At 39.0% G+C, this 20,516-nt stretch overlaps 1 protein-coding gene across 4 annotated transcripts in view; it reads right to left on the bottom strand.

Annotated features, from left to right (window-relative positions):
• ctdp1 (CTD (carboxy-terminal domain, RNA polymerase II, polypeptide A) phosphatase, subunit 1) overlaps positions 1 to 20,516 on the bottom strand; it is a 243,775-nt gene that overhangs the window by 160,864 nt on the left and 62,395 nt on the right. For all 4 annotated transcript variants that reach the window (XM_066674468.1, XM_066674472.1, XM_066674473.1 and 1 more), the window contains exons 2-3: positions 9,949 to 10,032; positions 9,694 to 9,787 (exon numbers count right to left, since the gene is read on the bottom strand). In XM_066674468.1, coding sequence (XP_066530565.1) covers positions 9,694 to 9,787; positions 9,949 to 10,032 — 178 coding nt within the window. The remainder of the gene's footprint in view (positions 1 to 9,693; positions 9,788 to 9,948; positions 10,033 to 20,516) is intronic.

Below are 20,516 nucleotides of genomic sequence, written 5' to 3'. Positions count from 1 at the left end.
CCAGCTCATAGCATTGATACCTTCATCATCGAGGATCTGCTGACACACTTCAGCCACATGAAGCTTAGCATTCCCATGCAACAGAAGAAACCCAAGGCCCACTGCACCAGTATATAGTCCCACAATAGGTCTGAGGATACCTATTGTCTAATGCCTCCCCACACCATTACTGACCCACTGCCAAACTGGTCATGCTGAAAGATGTTGCAAGCAGCAGAACGTTCTCCATGGTGTCTCCAGACTCTGTCACGTTTGTCACATGTGCTCAGTGTGAACCTGCTCTCATCCGCACAGGGTGCAAAGTCAATGGCGAATCTGCCAATCTTGGTGTTCTCTGGCAAATGCCAATCACCCTGCATGGTATTGGGCTGTAAGAACAAGCCCCACTTGTGGACGTCGGGCCCTCATAGCATCCTCATGGATTCTGTTTCTGATATTGTGTGCATAAACATGGATATTAGTGGCCTGCTTGAGGTCATTTTGCAGGACTCTGGCATTACTCCTCCTGTTCCTCCTTCCACAAAGAAGGTAGCGGTCCTGCTGCTGGGTTATTGCCCTCCTATGGCCCCCTCCACATCTCCTGATGTACTGGCCTGTCTCCTGGTATCTCCTCCATGAACACTGTGCTGACAGACACGGCAAACCTTGCCACAGCTTGCATCGATGTGTCATCCTCGATGAGCTGCACTAACTGAGCAACTTCTGTAGGTTGTAGACACTGCCTCAGGCTACCTCTAGGCCTCTCATTTCTACCTGTTGTCTGTTCCATTTGCACAAGAGGAGCTGAAACTGATTCACAATCAGTGTTGCTTCCTAACGGGACAGGCTGTGAAACAATTTTATTCATTTTGTTTTAAAGTTCATTGTATATATGTTTTTATTTAAATATATTTTTTGTTTATTTATTGGAAATGCATTTGATTAATTAATTTTTAATTTATTGTTTTTTTTTTTAAATCATTTACAGTTTATCAGTTAAAACAATGTTTCCTGTTTCCATGGGCAGGTTGTCTAGTTTTAGCTTGAATATAGGCTTTGTATGTGTGATATATACATGAACTATACATATTTTGATGCAATAAATATGTATCTTTCTACAAGTAGCCATCACACAAATGATATCAAAAACAAAGATCATAAGTTATAAAAAGGACATTTCTAGGAATTGTCATGAAAGGAGGGCGCTGGAATTTCATCCAATTCAGATAATTATATTTTCTTATGGGTAGCTAGTATAAATAGGACAACCAGGTATGGCGGTTCTAGTTTTAACATCTATGTTTTGAAAGAATCAGATAACCATGCTTATTAGTTGGACCTGATACAGGTTGTATGAGTTCAAAAAAGTTAAACAGACTCAAACTCATTTGTGGTTGGATTTAAAGGCATATACATGTGAATATTAAAACGTAATTAAAACAATCAAATTCAGTTACATTTCTTGAAACCATATCTGCAAAGTGTATATATAAATGTAAAATCAGTCAGACTCTAACCTCTCCAACATGGGCAAGACAAAAGAGCTTTCTATGGATGTCTGGAAAAAGTATGCTTCTGTATTTATTCTGTAGATTTCTGTATACACTAGAAATATTTCTGTATACTCCAGGAATATATAAAAAAAAATACATTTGGAGGAGATTCTCCCTTTAGCACTACAGCACTATCATTTAGCCATGTCTCTTTGAGAAGAAGAAAATCAAGATGTCAATCTTCAATTATCTTAGCTATTAAAATGTCTTTTTTGTAAGTGCATGTGATTGAGCAACGTTGTTAACTTTACTCACACACTTCAATGGAAACAGATTATGTATGTTAGATCATCTTGCAACATTTAGACTTCTGAATCAGATCAGAATTTGATTTTATTACTGGAAATAATCAGAATGTAAAATTGACATGGAGCACGGATTTCAGAATATCAGATCTGATCATTTACTGACAGTGCTGGAAAATTAGGAGTGTGTCGACCAGACTGCAAGCAGCTGTTTTTCAGTATCTCTGCAGTATCTTTTGTTAGGAAAATGGTCAGCCTTAAAAAGCTCAGGATGGTTTCAAAAAGATTTTAAAACTGCCTATGAAGTTCACTTTCCAATGTGCACAGGCTGCAGCAAAGCCAGACGTCAGCTTGGCTTCCTTAAATGTGCCTACACACTAGAGCAGTGGTGGGTATACTACAGCCCGCGGGCCACATTAGGCTGTTTTATCCACCTGTTCACATAATTAAATGATTAAATAAAATAAATACATAATGAAATTAATAAAACACCCAACTCTCAGCCTGCCTGTCATTTTTAAAGCCTAGTGTGGCCCTTGAGCTGAAAATTTGTTCCTCCCAGCACTAGACGCCGACAGGGTATCATAAAAACATTCCTTAACACTAAAAGCGCGAAAGACACATGTCATATAAAAAAAAAAACTTACTCTCATCCAAAGCTGTTATTTTTGTATTTTGTTATTTGTTAGTTTTCTTCTTTTTTTTTTTTTTTTACAATATTTACAATATGGCTGAAACATTTTCTCCATATTAGTTATTTTATTTATTGATTCACTGCATCTTCAAGTTAAGCTAAATACGCTAAATACTATGTTATCAGGACTGATCAGAAGCTAAAATTTATTGATTTGTTAGAAGATTTTTTTTGTTTGTTTTTATCACAATATTTACACTGTTTTTTGCTTTTGTCTCGCATGCTGACTAAAATACAAACAGCGCCCAAACACTACAAAACCCTTCATAATTACAATGCAGCTTAATCATGCTAACCTCATAAATATATATATATTGGACTGGAATAGGAATAAGACAGATGACTGGAATTGAGAAGGGACAGGACTAGGTAGGGTAACAGGGACCAGGACATGGGACAGAAACAAACACTGTGACAGGAACAGGGACAGAGAAAAAGGTGGAAACAGGTACAGGGACCAAAACAGGGACAGATAAAGGCACAAGTACAAACACAGTTCCCAGGACTGGTATAAGTCTGTGCCATAGTCTGAGAGACCACCCTGGGCACAGTTCTGTGAGTCAACATACTGAACAGAAACAAACCAGAAAACAACCACAAACCAATGTGATGCAAGACACAAACAAACAACATCAGACAAAGGAAAACTGAAACCTAGCCTTGTATATATGCAGGAACACAGACAAGAACCTGGGAAAGATAACAAGAGGGCAGGGACAGAGGTGGGATAAGACAGGGCTAGTGCAAATATAAGGAAGGAGATGGGAACAAAACAAAAACAGAGCCAAATACTCCTTAGCACATTGCAAAAAAAGAAATCATGAAAACACAGAAACAGAGCAGGAAGTGTAACAAAATGCATACAATAAAATACAAAAAAAAAACAATAACTACATCTATATATTTCTGTCCATCTCTGATATGTATGTGTAAAAGTGTAAACATGTGGTGCAAGAAGAAACAAAAAATTTGCACCAATGTAGGGCAGAGAAATTATAATCAATAACCAAAATTACAAAGAAAACTAACAAATTGTAATAAAAAGGACACCTATAGCTATTTCTCCCTCTCTCTATCTCTGAGAATTCATGTCCTTCTTTGCTTTGCCTAATTTGCATGAGAAAGAGAAGCTGTTAGTACACTAATTAGCTGCAAGAGGGAGGGATCATGTCCTCAGGTTTTGAAAATTTCAGCCTTTAAATGCATTTCAGTTAGAATTCTCTGTTGGCACTGAAGGACTAAAAACTTACATGAATGCAGTTAATGACACTCCTTCAAGCAAAAAAGTTCAAACTATTTTAAAGTTTAACAGACTCTGACATGGTGGCAGGTCAACCAATAAGAAACGAGAATGGGCAGGCACAGACATGGAAGAAAGGCTAATTGAGGCAGTGTACTCATTCCCAGTTCTGTATGATGACATATTGGCAGAAAATACAGTTTCACGTTGGTATGCAGCATCCTGGCACAGTGTTTCTGTGTATTGTGGTTTGTCTTGTGGTTTGTCAGGTTTTGTCTTGTTCGGCTGTCCATATTTCCTTCCAGTAATATGCCTCATTTCCCGCTGGATTTTGAGCTATACAAACTCTTTTCTAGATGGAAAAGTGCTGCATGCATATACATCTACTGCTACATCCTTGCACTGTCTAATGTGTAAGCAACCTTAGACTCTGTGTGTAGCCTTGAATGCTGAACACATGAAGTACAAACATATGCTTTGTGTATATATATTGACAAGTGCTGTGAGGGGGCAATCTAACAGTTTCTATGCAGAAACAGTAGGGGAAAACAAAAAGAGTAAATTTGCTTATTCTAGGCCAATAAACATGTAAACAAATTAAACTGTAGCAGCCTTAACTCACCAGTGGCATACCCAAACTAAACCAAGGCCAACTCAGTCACTGTATGAGAGTTCACATGCACAGACACATTGTCCTTCTTGATTAATACAAAGCTCAGCGAATCCAACTCGGAGTGGGAGCACATGGCAGATGAGACAAAGCTTTTTTTTCTCTTCAAACACTAAAAAAACGTTATACATGGCATGCTTGGGCACCCTAAACCTAATAACTGGTTGGGCCACCATTTGCGGTAACTTGCAATTGAGTCTTTCACAGCGCTGTGGAAGTATTTTGGCCCACTCATCTTTGAAGAATTGCTGTAATTCAGCCACAGTGGAGGGTTTTCGAGCATGAACCACCTTTTTAAGGCCATGCCACAGCATCTCAATAGAATTCAGGTCAGGACTTTGACTAGGCCACTCCAAAGGCTTCACTTTGTTTATCTTAAGCCATTCAGAGGTGGACTTGCTGGTGTGTTTTGGATTATTGTCCTGCTGCAGGACCCAAGTTCATTTCAGTTTGAGGTCATGAAAAAATGGCCAGACATTCTCCTTCAGGATTTTTTAGTACTCAGAATTCATGGTTCCATTTATTACAGCAAGTCTTACAGGTCCTGAAGCAGAAACTAGTCCCAGACCATGAGACTACCACCACCATATTTTACTGTATGATGTTCTTTTCCTGAAATGCAGTATTACTTTTACACCAGATGTAATGGGACATATACCTTCCAAAAGTTCAACTTTTGTCTTGTCATTCCAGTATTTTCCCCAAAAGTCTTGGGGATCATCAAGATATTTTCTGACAAAATTGAGATGAGCCTTAATGTTCTTTTTGCTCAGCAGTGGTTTTCGTCTTGGCGCTCTGCCATGCAGGCCATTTTTGCCCAGTCTCTTTCTTATGGTGGAGTCATGAATGCTAACCTTAACTGAGGCAAGCGAGGCCTGCAGTCCTTTGAATGTTGTTGTGTGGTCTTTTGTGACCTCTTGGATGAGTCGTCGCTGTGCCCTTGGTGTAATTTCGATTGGCGGGCCACTCCTGTGAAGGTTCACCACTGTTCTACGTTTTTGCCATTTGTTGATAATGGCTCTCACTATGGTAAAGGGGTGGGGGTTGGATTATTTTTCCTCCCTTAATAATAAAAACCTTCATTTAAAAACTGCACTTTGTGTTTACTTGTGTTGTCTTTGAAAAGTACTTAACTTTGTTTGATGGTTGGAAACATTTAAGAGTGACAAACATGCAAAAAATAAGAAATCATGAAGGGGGCAAACGCTTTTTCACACCACTTTAGATATAGTTATATGTGTATGTTTCAAAACTTGTATATGTTTCAGAACTCGTATATTATATAGATTCATTACAAAGAGAGTGATCTATTTCAAGCATTTATTTCTTTTAATGTTGATTATGTCTTACAGCCAATGAAAACCCAAAAGTCTGTAGTGGAGATTAATAGGTTATTAATTTTTAATAAAATAAATTATACTTTTTGGGATTTACTATGCCAAAAGTTATCTTAATATGCAGAAAAACCTTGTCCACTCTCAGTCTCTCTTCTCATCACACAAGCAGATGGGAATTTCAGATAAGTCTTCCAGCAAGCAGTGGTGCCTGAAGGTCTGTGTCAGAGAGTCATAAAACTGACACTATTTACACATTTGAAAGATTGTTAAAACCAAAAGAAACACACATTCCAGGTAAACATACAAGTTTGGACAATCAAAATGGGTGGAATTAATTTACATGTGTTTAAAATCACCTTTTTATATGAACTTATGTAGGACCCAAGGTAGCCACATTAGTAGTAGTTATTTTGCTAAGAATGATTTAAAACATGGTTTTGTCTGAATGATATTACTTTGTGTTAACATATAATCTCTTATATCACAAAAGTATGATTCAGAATTCTGGGATATTGATTCAACAGAGATCGCCTTTGTCTTGTCAAGTGTCATAAATTTTATGTGATGTAACTGCCAAGGTACAGGAAACAGCCAATCAGGAGCAAGAGTTGCTCCAGTCCTCAATCCATGAGGACCAATCAGGTATTCAAGGCGGGTTTTCTAAATTGTGGTTAAAAACCCAGTGGCGCGAAATGACTCTAGAACAAGGGAGAACTCTCTAGAGCTCGCACTCTAACTCACACTCTCAGAATAGAACAGGAGAAGAACCGAAAGAAAATGTAGGAAGAAATTCTCTCTCCTCCTTCCAGCGGGCAATGCTTCTCAACTAGGGTAGTCTATTAAGGGAGAGCTCTGGCTCTCTCTAGAGCTCTCCAGCTCTCTGCAAGCATCTCTCCGGCATCAGACTTCCTTATGGCTATTTCTTAAACAGTCTTTGGCACCTCAAACAGTCTTGGGTTCCTCAAACAAGTCATTATTCCAGAAAATTCGAATAATCAACATGTGCAATTGTTTCCTAAGCCTTTAAAATTGTCCTTAAGTCTGGTTCAGTAGGCTACACCAATCATGGGGAAGACTGCTGACTTGACCAACACCCAGAAGACAGTCATCAACACCCTCCTGCTGTATTCAAGCATATTAATTGAAATTTGAGTGGAAAGGAAAAGTGTGGTAGAAAAAGGTTCACAGGCAACAGGGATAACCACAGCCTTGAAAGGACTTTCAAGAAAAGGCCATTCAAAAATTTGGGGGAGATATACAAGGAGTGGACTGCTGCTGAAGTCAGTGCTTCAAAAACTGTCAAATTCCTAGTGTCAAGCCAATCATGACCTAGAGAAGCATCTTACCTGGGCCAAGGTTAGGTTCGGTACCCGTTGTGTATATACCCATAGTGCCACATTAGAGGCAAGAAATGTAGTAAGATGTTATTAATTTACTAACACAGTTTTACTTCAGGTACGTTGAGGCTGCTATCTATTTAAGGTCATCATATGTGTTACTTAAGTTTTGTTACTGACAGGAAATTTAGGAGTGCTGAAGCTTTCGTGTTGTTGAATAATTCTGTTATGGGCTTTACCATTAGGATCTGTTACCTCTCATGGCCAAAATCAATACAGTCTAACATTAAATGTTTTATCAAAAACTGAGTTTGGCATGTTGTACAATATGGGTCTGCTTCTGGCATCTTGTGTACACTGCTTGGTACCTCGGCCAGTGAGAAAAATGACTGGACTATTACTCAGTCGTCCAAAGTCTTGTTTTTAGATCAAAGAAATGTTGCATTTCATTTGGAAATCAAGGTCCCAGAGTCTGAAGGAAGAGATGAAGAGAGTATATAAATAAAGAAAGAAAAAGATTAATCAGGACTAGGACTAGACTAATTTCTTATAAGCTATAGTTTATTAATTTATTATTATTTTAAATAAAGAAAAATAGAAACACTGTAAAAATAATTAATAAAATAAATAATACTAATAATTATAAATAAGTATTAATAATAAATAAAACTAATAATTAATAATTCTTATTAGTAAACTAATAACTAATAGAATTGAGTCCTGGAAAAATAGCCTTTAGCATATTTAACTCAGCTGCAGTCAATCAATAAATAAAAAAACATATGTAGAAAATGCCTCAGCCATAAAATATATAGCATATTTTGGAGGAGGGGGGGCATTTCTTTTTTCTAATTAATGACAAAAGACCAGCTTCAGATGAATGTTTAGAAAGTCTGTTTGCCATGTTGTCTATGTGACTATGTTTTAGCGTTTGGGGCTGTTTTAGCTGGCATGCAGCTGCCAAGTAAAACACAGAATTGGCCTGTGCCAACTGTGCCAGTGCTCTGTGCCGAGTATAACAAAGAATCAGCCCACACCGCATTTACCAATGCTTCGGCTGCAGCACATTACACAGAGTAAAATATAGAATGGGCCCGCACCACCTGAGCTTGTCACTCCCCACCTCATCCCCACTACTTAGTGCTCCTACTAAACAAAACAATAGCCACTAATTGCTTCACACAAGGGGTGTGGGTAATCTTTACCTTTTGAAAAAAAAAATCATGCTTTTTGCACTTCTATTGTTAAACTTATAAAAAAACATTATGGGCCAGAACAGATGTCATTCATGCTTTTCAACCATAAGGGAGTTGAGGCTTTACTTGGACTCAGGATGAGAGACTTGATATTTAACTTGGCCTTCCAAAAAATTACTTGTGAGCATCTCTGCTGAAATCTATTGTCTGTGTGTGTGTGTGTGTGTGTGTGTTTGTGTAGTATGTGATTTAAATGCAACTTAAATGTATTCACTAAATGTAAGTCATTATGAGTGTCCATCTCAAACTCATGCCTTGCTAAGCAGTAAATTGTAGCTAACTACATTAGGAATATTTAAATTGGCCTTTGCTAAATAATATTATAGACTACTAATTATTTTTAAAATATTTTTTCTAGATTTTTCTACTTAGCAAAATTTCCAATTTCATATGAAGTAAAAATCCACATTGAACTTCAGACAATAAAACCGTTAATAAATAGTGATATCAATGATAAAACTAAAACCAGTAGACCACACAATTTAACCTCATCTAACTGCCTGCCTTCTAATATTTTTAACTTACTGATTGTTTGTATGTATGTCAAATTCTATGGTCAAAAATCTATGGTCTAATTTATGTAGATATATATAGAACTTTATAAAGCATTTACAAAGTTTCAAGGACCACTGTAAGTAAACACTTCTTTGATTACAGAATACTCAAAGGTTCGAGTGGTGTATATTGTTGTAATTAACAAAATCAGCTTCTGACACCTGCTTTAATATCCCTCTCTCCAGGCTGTGCCATGGCTTTGCTCGCTACGCTCTCTAATCTGTGAACTAGCTCGCTAACTAAAGGTACAGGGTATAAACAATTTAACCAGTCTGTGCTGTTGTTTTAGCATGTTAGGCTGTTTTATATGACTGGGTTTTAGGCTTCATTTGCACAAAAACTTATGTTGATGAGCCTGAATATAGCTGGAGTGGGAAAAGCATTGTGTTTACTGCTGGAGCCTGAATGTAGGTGGAGTGGGGAGAGCACTGTGTTTACTGGTGGAGTTAGGAGAGCACTGCTTTTACTGCTGGAGCCTGAATATGAGTGGAGTGGCAAGATTATACATGAATAAACCAGAGCTTCATGGAGGTGTTCTAATTTGTGGAACAAAATGAACTGTAGCTTTGCCATGCTTTATTGTTGCTTTAGTGTGTTGGGCTGTTTTAGGCTTCATTCAAGACTCTAATGCTGACAAGGCTGAATATGTGTGGCGTGGAGGGTTGCCTTTATTACCATATCTAACCAAAAAAATGAATATCTAAATTTCAAAATTATAAACCGAATACCTACCCAATGGATGAATAGCTAGTGGGGCCAGCTCGAATGATATCACATTAGGAGTGTTAATTTTAGCCTTTATTAAAAGATGCAATTGTAGCCCTTACCTCTGAGCTGACCATCAACTCTGGAACACTATGCACCATAGAAACAGTTGCTGTAGAGATGGGTGCCTGCTGCTTTCCATTTTTGTTCTGTAACCTTACATGTATACAGAAAATAAGGTTTCAGGAATGATGCAGGAATTAGTGACAGTATATTTTAAAAAATTAATAAAGCACTCTGTTCAACTGATTTAATGTATTGATTATAAATAAATACAACTAGAATTAAATGTAAACTTTTAATTAATATTAACTTACTGTGTTAAATCTTTGCCACATTCAGCACACAGACCCTTCATTACAATGGGATGGCTGCATTCTTCAATTTTTACTATAAGATCCCTGTTGCAGATAAAAGAAAAATCAAATGTATACCAAGATTCTGTAAATGTGGCACACAGTATCATTTGACACTACAAATATTTTACTGTCACAAACATTACACAGCAAAGAAAAAATTCAACTGTTTAATGTCAACAGCCTTAAAGACATTTAGAAAGACATTTAGCAGAACCAGTAACATTGATACTTTTCACCAAAGAGTGAAGGTTCATGACTGAATAAATTTTGTATGATTTGTATTTATCATTTTGATTTGAAAACAATTTCAAATAATACTTGATTTCACTAAAGTTCTTGTTGCTGAATGGAATCAAATCCAGGTTGACCAGTATGTTGTTGATGTCAAACAGGTTGGGTATGATGCATTTCTTTATCCACTCATTAAAGTTATAAAATCTCTGTAAACAGTTGGATTGCTGGTTGAGGGAACAATATTTTGTGTCTGTGCAAATAATCTTGAGGCCCACAGTCATGCAAGCTTTCACAAATCTTTTAACGTTGAAATATTTAGCAGAGTTTGTTAATTGACACTAAAATTGCCACCACTGAGATAAGGGTTTTTCAATTATGAACTGTAGAGCAGTGCAGTGGAAGAAGGACTAAATATGCTGATTGCATTCAGGATTATGGATTACTGAAACCCCTGTATTGAGGGCAAGTTGAAAAACTCCCTCTGTCCCAAATTCCCTAACACATCGGAATTCCATCGTCCTAAGCTTGGGAGAATGGACTTTAATGACTGCAACCAACACACACACACACACACACACACACACACACACACGGTCATCAGTTTTGGAGACCAAAAGTCATAAAAAACAGGCACCTGTAAGTCATAAAATTCCTCTTCAGAAAAATTCTGAAGCAATCATTGTGACTCTCTATAAACACCCACTTGTGATACATGGCCCAGGATAACCCTATATTGTGCATGACAAGGGCTGTCCTCACATGAACTATATTAGTTTTGGGGTTTAATCCAAATAAAGAGGTAATAATGATAAGAAGAAAAAAATAGACAAAAACAATATGGTCCTACACTATGTGTTAGGACCATAAAAACTGTCAAACAGCTTTTTCACTCTTCCCTGTTAGAAAACCTTAGGACAAAAAAAATAGATAAAATCTTATCACCCTGATTTAATCATGTGATCCAATATCCTCACACACTCATGGTCAACCATACCCTAACATTAACTCGTAAATAATGTCACATGGTGTAAACCAGCATACTCTCCCAAGGCCGTCCATCACCCTAACACATCATGCCCAATCTTGGAGAGATTAGCAGATGGCTGTGGTTAAATGACCTCTCTCAACCCTTCTTTGTAAACTAAAAAGAGTTTTTCAGATTTGAATATCAAAGATCTTCTTTTTTCCAACTTATAACCTCAAGCAAACACATACATCAATTGACAGGACTTTATGTGACAATCAAACTGATACCACAGTCTAGGGTAAGGATTCTTTAATTCAATGTTTAATCAAATCGAATATTCACAAATAAAACAGCATGAGTGGAAAACAGCATGGACTAATAGTGCCTCCAAGTGGACACTTGGAAAACAATACTTCACAGAACCCTTCCTTGTATTCCGTCTCTCTCTCCTAAAAATATCTACCCCTAACTCGCTAAAACGCTCTGAATGGCAGAAGCTCAAGGACTCGAAAAAAAAGGAAGAACAAGCTCTAAATTCTAAGCTCAACACACATGCTCTGATAATCTCTCTTGCTTGAACAGGAAGGACCCACCTCAGAACTGTAAAGAGAATGCTCTTAACAGTTCTGAAACATAAACTTATCTTAGTCATACTGAGCTTCATATATGTAAAACTTTTAAGAAAATAACTCCATCAGCATCCGATGGAACTTATTGTTTTTGTTTGTTTTGTTTTCTCTTATTGCCCAGTAGAGCATTTTTACTAAAGAAATTATTAAAGCATGTGAAACGTATGTCTAAGCCAGAATAAGGAATCACACCTGAGATTAGTAAATGGATAAGATAGAAATTTTCAAGACTTCAGACACCAATTCTGAAATGGATCAACAAGGCACACCCACATTCTAGTGGGGAATTGTAACTTTTAATAACAAAATTTAATAACAGAGTCTTATTATCACAGACAGGACTGGCTGCTGCCTTGAACAACAACGTCACAAATCCCCTCAACAGTATTATATTTTGATGACTCTGGAATGGTGGAAAATTTAAATTTTAAATCATTATTTATCCAAAATCTCCATCCCAACACTAGTCCCCAGCTGGGAGTCTCGGCTTGTCCCTGCACCCTGTCTAGCAGACAGTTGCGTGACCTAGCTCTTAGAGGTTTCCTAAAGTCCCAGCAAAATCCAAATAAACAGTCTGAAATGTCCCTAGTCCTATATGTCAATACTAATTCTCTACCTCTAGAGTAGAAGGGAGCTACTCAAGTTGATCCACCAAGATCTGCCCGGAACCTTTTCCACCCTCAACACCACAATCGCTACCCTCCTCACGGGTAGGACAGAAATCGAGGCAAGGTTTTCTGGAACCCTCGGGCCAAGCCCAGGTACGGTCGTGACTATTTCCCTCGAGAAATCTGATGTCCAGGCCACAGAAAACCCTCATATCCACATAAGAGATATAAGCGATCAGCTTGAAACCAGCCTTCTGATTCTACTAAAGAAAAGAAGGAGAAATATAATCAAGATAACAAAAATAATGCAGAAGACAAGTCTAAGGGCAAGGAATTTAACTCTGAAGAATTAGAGGAAGTTCAACCAATGCTAGCAATAGTTTGTAAAGAGAAAAAGAAAAAAGCTGATGTTCTATCCATCACGTCGGTTCAACCTGACTCAGAGCCAACCTTCAACACAACCTTCCAGTGCTGTCTTGGTTGTTCGGTTAGATGCCAGAGAGGGCCAAGCACTAGATGAATCTTCAGTCATTGAAGGTGATACCCGCCCAACAGTTTATGTATTTAACTGAAAATGGGGTTGCACAAAAGTTCTACTTGTTCATCACTGTGGAACGAAAATTAATGCTCGAGGCCCTGCTGGACACTGCATCAGATGTTATGCTATCCTGATGCAAGCAGAAGACCAACACAAGCTAGCTTTCACCTTCGCATAACTGATAGTACACATTTACTCAGTGCCATATTGTGTACGACAAATTGCCAGCAGAATTCAACAGTTTGTTGAATAAGGCATGCCCTGATATATGTGAATGACATCCTCATGTATAACAGCTCCCTGCAGGCACACATAGAAGAGACTGATCATGTTCTTGACAGCTCATGACAGCAGGCATGAAAACATCACTCTCCAAATGTCAGTGGTGCAGAACAAAGGTGGATTTTTTCTGCCTACTTGTAAGCACTGATGGTGTGGAACCACAAGTGAGTCGAGTGCAAGAGGTAATAGAATTTGCAGCACTAACTAATGTTAAGGAAATCTGCAGTTTCTTAGGTGTATGCAATTACTCCCATCAGTTCATTGAAACCTACTCAGACATGCAAGCACTAAAATCAAAGCTCTGCATGGCCCCATGCCTATGAATTCTACATTGAAGTGGGATTCTCTGACCACTGTCTAAGCTCAGGTGTGTAACATGACCAAGACAAGTGTGTCATAGCTTATGCTTGCAAAGTATGCTGACCCCTGAACACAAATATGTTGACTGTGAAAAGGCACTGCTAGCAACACTGTGGACAGTCAAACATTTCAAACTACCTAGGTGGTCAGAAAATGATAGGTGAAACTCACCATCAGCCAATCACATTCCTGAACAGCCTAGGGCTACACAAGCATCGAGAATACACACAAAACTTGAAGAGCCCTCTAGGCACAGGACTTGCCCCCTGCAGGCGATACGAAGGAGATATCCCTGCCCAAATGCCACAAATTTCTAGGACCCTTCTACCTACCGTGGCTAACCACCACTATTTCGACCCTAACACATGCAAAGACCTGATCACTACATATGTAGTGGGGGAGTGGGCACTGTCGGAATAAACGGGTGGCCTTACAAACCCCTAATGCTCAACTTGGGAGCTCTCCCAATATGCTGAAATAGCAGAAGTTATCATCACAATACCATGTGCGGTTCAGAAAAGCATAAAAACATTGGTAATCTGCACAGACTCCAACTATGCACGCCAACGCTTCACATGCCACTTGAAATAGTGGAAAACCAACAATTACACCACATCAAACAAATAGCCAGTCAAACACAAAGAGCTGCATACCAAACAAACACCACCTACATATCTACTGGAAGAAAGTAAGGAGCCACTCTCAAATCCCAGGATATTACAAAAAACACAATGACCAGTCAGATAGCTTAGCCAAACAAGTGGCCCATGAAGGCACACCTCTGACAATGGATTGCTCCCTTTATCCAAACACACTCAACACTGCAATTATGTGGTCTTGATAGTGACATCTGATAATGCTAAGGGGGTCATCTCCAGTAAACCCTGCTTTTTTCAGATACTTAGTTAACTTAGTTAATCTTCAGGCTCATGACCCATCTATTTCTAAAATGCTTTTACATGTTTCTGACCCATGTACACATGCCAGACCAAAAGCAAAAATAAGTGTTGATTAATAACGAACATCATCCTTCCACTCTTAACTCTATTTCTCCTATCTGTCCTCCCCTCCTCCTCTCACTCTTCAACAGGTCACAAGCTTCTAGAAAGACTGAGGACACTCAGGGTCTAAGATACTAGTCCTTCAAAATTAATTATCGTAGAGTGTTTGTCCTAACATATTTAGCAAGGGGGGGGGGGGTATATTTGTAATCTTTCTAAAAGTGACTCACCGTAATTATCTGAATCTAATCATGAGCATTTTTTCTATTAGGATGGCCTATCTGCTCATTCTCCTGATTATCGACTCCTTATGAACCGCCATACTTCCTGAAGTTATTGAACCAGGTCCTGACTCTGGAATCATATTGAAGGACCAGCCGGGACTGCTAATCACCAACTGTCACCTACATACCCAGAGGGCAGTGTTACGACTGAACCCCGCAGAAGCATGTAGGAAAAACCTCCCTGTAACCATCCTGCAAATGGGGTTAAGCAGAGCCAGTTGTACCAGGAAAGCTACAAGTCATGCAGAAGCTGACGTACCTCACATGCTCCACCAGCTGCAAAAGATCACTCTAAAGCAGTCCAAATTAAGTTAAAACTCTCCCACTGTCCTCCAGATTCCTTATCTCAGAGGAATTCCATCGTCCTAAGCTTGGGAGACTGGACTTTAATGACTGCAACTAACCACACACATACATACCACCAGGATAATCAGTCTTGGAGGTCAAAAGTCATAAAAATAGGCACATGGAAGTCATAAATTTCCTCTTCCCAAACTCTGCAGCAATCATTGTGACTCTCTATAAACACCCACTTGTGATTAAAGGTCCAGTTTAACCCTATGATGCACATGAGAAGGGCTGTCCTCACATTAAATATCTCTGTTTTGCGGTTTATGACCTTAATCCAAATAAACTGGTAACCAGAAACTGTCAAACAGCTCTTTCACAATTCTCCATAAGATACCCTAGGGACAATAAAAACAACAGGTTAAATCTTATCAAAAATATGATCAACCATACCCTAACATTAACTTGTAAAAATGTCACATGGTGAAAACCAGGATAATCTCCCAAGGCTGTCAATCACTAACATGTCCTGCCCAATCTTGAAGAGATTAGCAGATGGCTGTGGTGAAATGACCTCTCTCTCAACTTTCCTTTGTAAACTAGCTTTTCAGAGATATCAATATTAAAAATCTTTCCCACTGATAACTTCAAGCAGAAACATACATCAATCGACAAATCTTCAGGTGACAATCAGACTGATACCACACTCTATTAATGTTTAATTAAAATTGGAAATTCTGAATAATACTGGGAGAAAAACGGCATGGACCAACAGTGCCCTCAAGTGGACAGTCTGGTAAACAATACTGCACAGAATCATTCCTCGTTTTCTGTCTCTATCTCTCCCATATATATATATATATATATATATATATATATATATATATATATATATGAATGTGGGGGAGATTCACAAAGACTGGACTGCAGCTGCAGTCAGTGCTTCAAGAACCACCACACACAGACATATGCAAGACATGGGCTTCAGCTGTTGCATTCCTTGTGTCAAGCCACTCTGGAACAAGAGACAGTATCAGAAGCGCCTTGCTTCCTCAAAGGACTGGACTGCTGCTGAGTGGTCCAAAGTTATGTTCGCTGATGAAAGTAAATTTTGCATTTCCTTTGGAAACAAAGGTCCCAGAGTCTGAAAGAAGAGAGGAAGTATTGAGTGCTCTACATGCTCATACTTTTCATGCTCATCTTTTTCAGTTGGCCAGCATTACTAAAAATACTTTTTTTGTATTGGTCTTAAGTAATATTCTAATTTTCTGAGATACCAAATTTTGGGTTTTCATTTGTTGTCAGTTATAATCATCAAATTAAAAGAAATAAACACTTGAAATATATCAGTCTGTGTGTAATGAATGAGTATAACATTTTTAATTTTAATATACTTTTTTTAATATACTTTTTGAATGGAAATAAATAAACTTTTTCATGATATTCTAATTTGACCAGTACCTATCTATCTATCTATCTATCTGTTTTAGACCACAATAATTCATTAGTATGGTGTAGGACCTCCTTCTGCCGGCAATACAGTGTCAGTTCGTCTTGGGAATGAAAGTCCTTCACAGTGGTCAGATGGATTTTAAGCCATTCTTCTTGCAGGATAGTGGCCAGGTCACTACGTGATAGTGGTGGAGGAAAACGTTTCCTGATTCGCTCCTCCAAAACACCCCAAAGTGGCTCAATGATATTTAGATCTGGTGACTGTGCAGGCCATGGGAGATGTTCAACTTCATGTTCATCAAACAAATCTTTCACCAGTCTTGTTGTGTGTATTGGTGCATTGTCATCCTGATACACAGCACCGCCTTCAGGATACAATGTTTGAACCATTGGATGCACATGGTCCTCCAGAATGGTTCGGAAGTCCTTGGCAGTGACGCACCCATCTAGCACAAGTAATGGGCCAAGGAAATGCCATGATATGGCAGCCCAAACCATCACTCATCCACTCCCATGCTTCACTCTGGCCATGCAACAGTCTGGGTGGTACGCTTCTTTGGGGCTTCTCCACACCGTAACTCTCCCGGATGTGGGGAAAACAGTAAAGGTGGATTCATCAGAGAACAATACATGTTTCACATTGTCCACAGCCCAAATTTGTGCTGCTTGCATCATTGAAACTGACGTTTGGCATTGGCATGAGTGACCAAAGGTTTGGCTATGGCAGCCCGGCCGTGTATATTGACACTGTGAAGCTCCCGACGGACAGTTCTGGTGGAAACAGGAGATTTAAGGTGCACATTTAATTCTGCCGTGATTTGGGCAGCCATGGTTTTATGTTTTTTGTATACAATCCAGGTTAGCACCCGAACATCGCTTTCAGACAGCTTCCTCTTGCGTCCACAGTTAATACTATTGGAGGTTTTTCATCCTTCTTGGTGGTATGCTGACATTACCCTGGATACCGTGGCTCTTGGTACATCACAAAGACTTGCTGTCTTGGTCACAGATGCGCCAGCAAGACGTGCACCAACAATTTGTCCTCTTTTGAACTCTGGTATGTCATCAATAATGTTGTGTGCATTGCAATATTTTGAGCAAAACTGTGCTCTTACCCTGCTAATTGAACCTTCACACTCTGCTCTTACTGGTGCAATGTGCAATTAATGACGATTGGCCACCAGGCTGGTCCAATTTAGCCATGAAACCTCCCACACTAAAATGACAGGTGTTTCAGTTTCACTGTCCAACCCCTGTATATATATATAAACTAAAAAGTATGTAACCCTGCTTCAAAATGTCAAAATGAATGTAACCGGGAGAAGATTAATTGCTTCTTCAATCTAAATGTATATGACTTTAATCTCTAACAACCCAAAATAAACTTTGTTTAACTGTATTAATGCACTCAGTTTATTCATCCAAAAATCAACACTAAAATATAAAATAGGTTTTATCCACTATTATCATCAAAAGCATCCATCCATCCATTATCTGTAACCACTTAATCCAATTTAGGGTCGCGGGGGGTCCAGAGCCTACCTGGAATCAAAATGAGTAAAATGAATTCATGTGGAGCTGAGACACCAATCACATGATAGTCTCATATAACATTAAGAGCCCTTTCATTGTATTAACAAATCTCTGTGTTGAGATCACTGCCTATCTCTGAGGGGATCGGTCCCTTCTGACAACATCATCCTCATCAGTACCAACCGTGTTGCAGAATTGAGTCAAGGTCTGGATCATCTCCTTCAACTAATCTGATTAGCTGGGTCTGTCGGTTGGTGAGGCAATGTCAAAGTAAGCCTCAGATCTCATTTGCAGTGTTGGTGCCTAACTAGTCCCTTGAAAAAAATCCACTTTGAGTATTAGTTAACTCACCTTTAGATCATACTTAATAATACATAACCGATATAACTTACATAATATCATTATTAAGACTCATAACAGGGGTTTCACATGCATTAATCTAGTCTATGAGGTTTTAATAATTGCACTATTGTCACGCCTACTATTCCAGTTAACCAGAAACCTCCCTCTATAAACTCAAACTCCCAGGAAGCACGTGACACTCACATGACATCACACCGGTCTAACTCCCCTGAGTATTAAGCATTTACACATGTTTTTCACCATATATAAACCCTATCCTCGAATCAGTCGTTGCAGAGTATTGCCAACATTATTTCCGTTCCCTTACGAAGCATTCTCTCAGTCTGTTTTGATCTCTGTTTTTTGACCCGACGCCTGTTTTCCGGTTTTCGCCTTTTGTCTTGCCTACTTGTGATTCTCCTTTGGTATTTAGAAACTTGTCTGCTTCTTGACTACTCTTCCTGGATTTGTGTTTAATAAAACTTGTATTTTTTATGTTCCGCGTGTGTCTGCATTCTGTCTGACCGTGACAACTATAATGATGAGTGGTTATTGTTTATTCCAATAAATGATCCTTTATGATTTGAATTGATTTTGTGTGTGTGTGTGTGTGTGTCAACAGTTAGGCTGCTGTGGCCGTGTATGATCTGATCAGCAACCGGCTATCCTTAACAACTACAGTTACTCATTGGGCCCAGCCCTTAGTACCCAAACCAGTCCCTGTATCACTAGCTCTTCACAGGGTTCATCAGGCAGGTACCTCCTCTCATTAGTGTTTTGCGGAATTAAGCCCACAACACCTCCAGAAGGCTTAACAGTGAAGTCTGGCATCCCAGACCCACCCCCCTCCAAGCCAGCTTTACAGTCCCACCTCATCCTTTACCATCAACAACAGTATGTAAATCCACACTGGCCTCCTTGGTGGCCAAGGCTGTACCTAGCCCCACTGGCACTATTAATGCACGCTCAGTGCCACCAGTTCCGTGTTACATCACCAACAATCCCAATAGCACCTCTACAGTGCATTAGTCCAAGTAATCTGTGCTCTCTTTATGCACAACCACTGACTAGACCTTTCAGCTATTTCTGATAACTACTTCACAGCTGCCCTTAGTTTCTGGCCCCGGATGCACAAAAAGGGAAGTGGCCGATTAGGCTACAAATCCTCTAATACCCACGGGTCTTACATTTGCTTGCCACTCGCATTCCCTTACCTCAGCTGCCAAGTCTGCATACTTCGGCTTCTTCCTTTTGAATATTTCATCTACTGCATCCTCAAATTTAACAGTTAACTCTATGAAATAAACTACCCGTTAACTTTCAAAGTAGAGAACCATGTGTAGTTAGTGTGTAGTCAGTGTAGTTAACACAGTACACTCTGGGACCTGCATCTTTTTTCCTATGTCCACCAGCAGTAGTATTTATCCTACACCTTCTGTCAAACACTTTTGTGAATGATTTATGACCCCTGATTTATGGCCTATGGTCAGTGCAGGATGTCCTTATATGGGCTTCCCCTCACACCTTCCCCCACACCCCCCAACATGTGTGGGGCGTATGGATGTGGTATTTAAATTGACACTGGTGGTTTTCTATGGCTAAACGCTTTAAAATGTCTATAGCATGTGTAAATCAGACTCTTTTTAGAGATTCTACAGTTATACCAGCTATTAGTTCTAGTGCTATTGAAACCAACTTTGCTTTTACACCAAGGAAGAAACAGCATGGCAAAGCATTTGGTAGCAGTCCTTGCGAATATTTTAGGGATGTTAAAATTAATATACTTGATTCTCTGGCTTATGACGTTTTGTGGGCTGGTCAACAGTGGATCACCACCTTCCAGTGATGTCTGTTAAAAGAAACATTAGTCCACACTGAAACCACACAAAGTCAAGACACGACCAACACACAAGCCATCACGTTTGAAGATTTTCTTCCAGCAGACCATCTCGACACCCATGGACCTATGTGGTTTGGAAATTATTGAGTGCTGGACAGTGAATATACG

This window comes from Hoplias malabaricus, chromosome 6, assembly GCF_029633855.1.
Source record: "Hoplias malabaricus isolate fHopMal1 chromosome 6, fHopMal1.hap1, whole genome shotgun sequence".
NCBI classification, from domain to species: Eukaryota; Metazoa; Chordata; class Actinopteri; order Characiformes; family Erythrinidae; genus Hoplias; species Hoplias malabaricus.
This window is presented reverse-complemented; position numbering and strand designations above follow the sequence as displayed.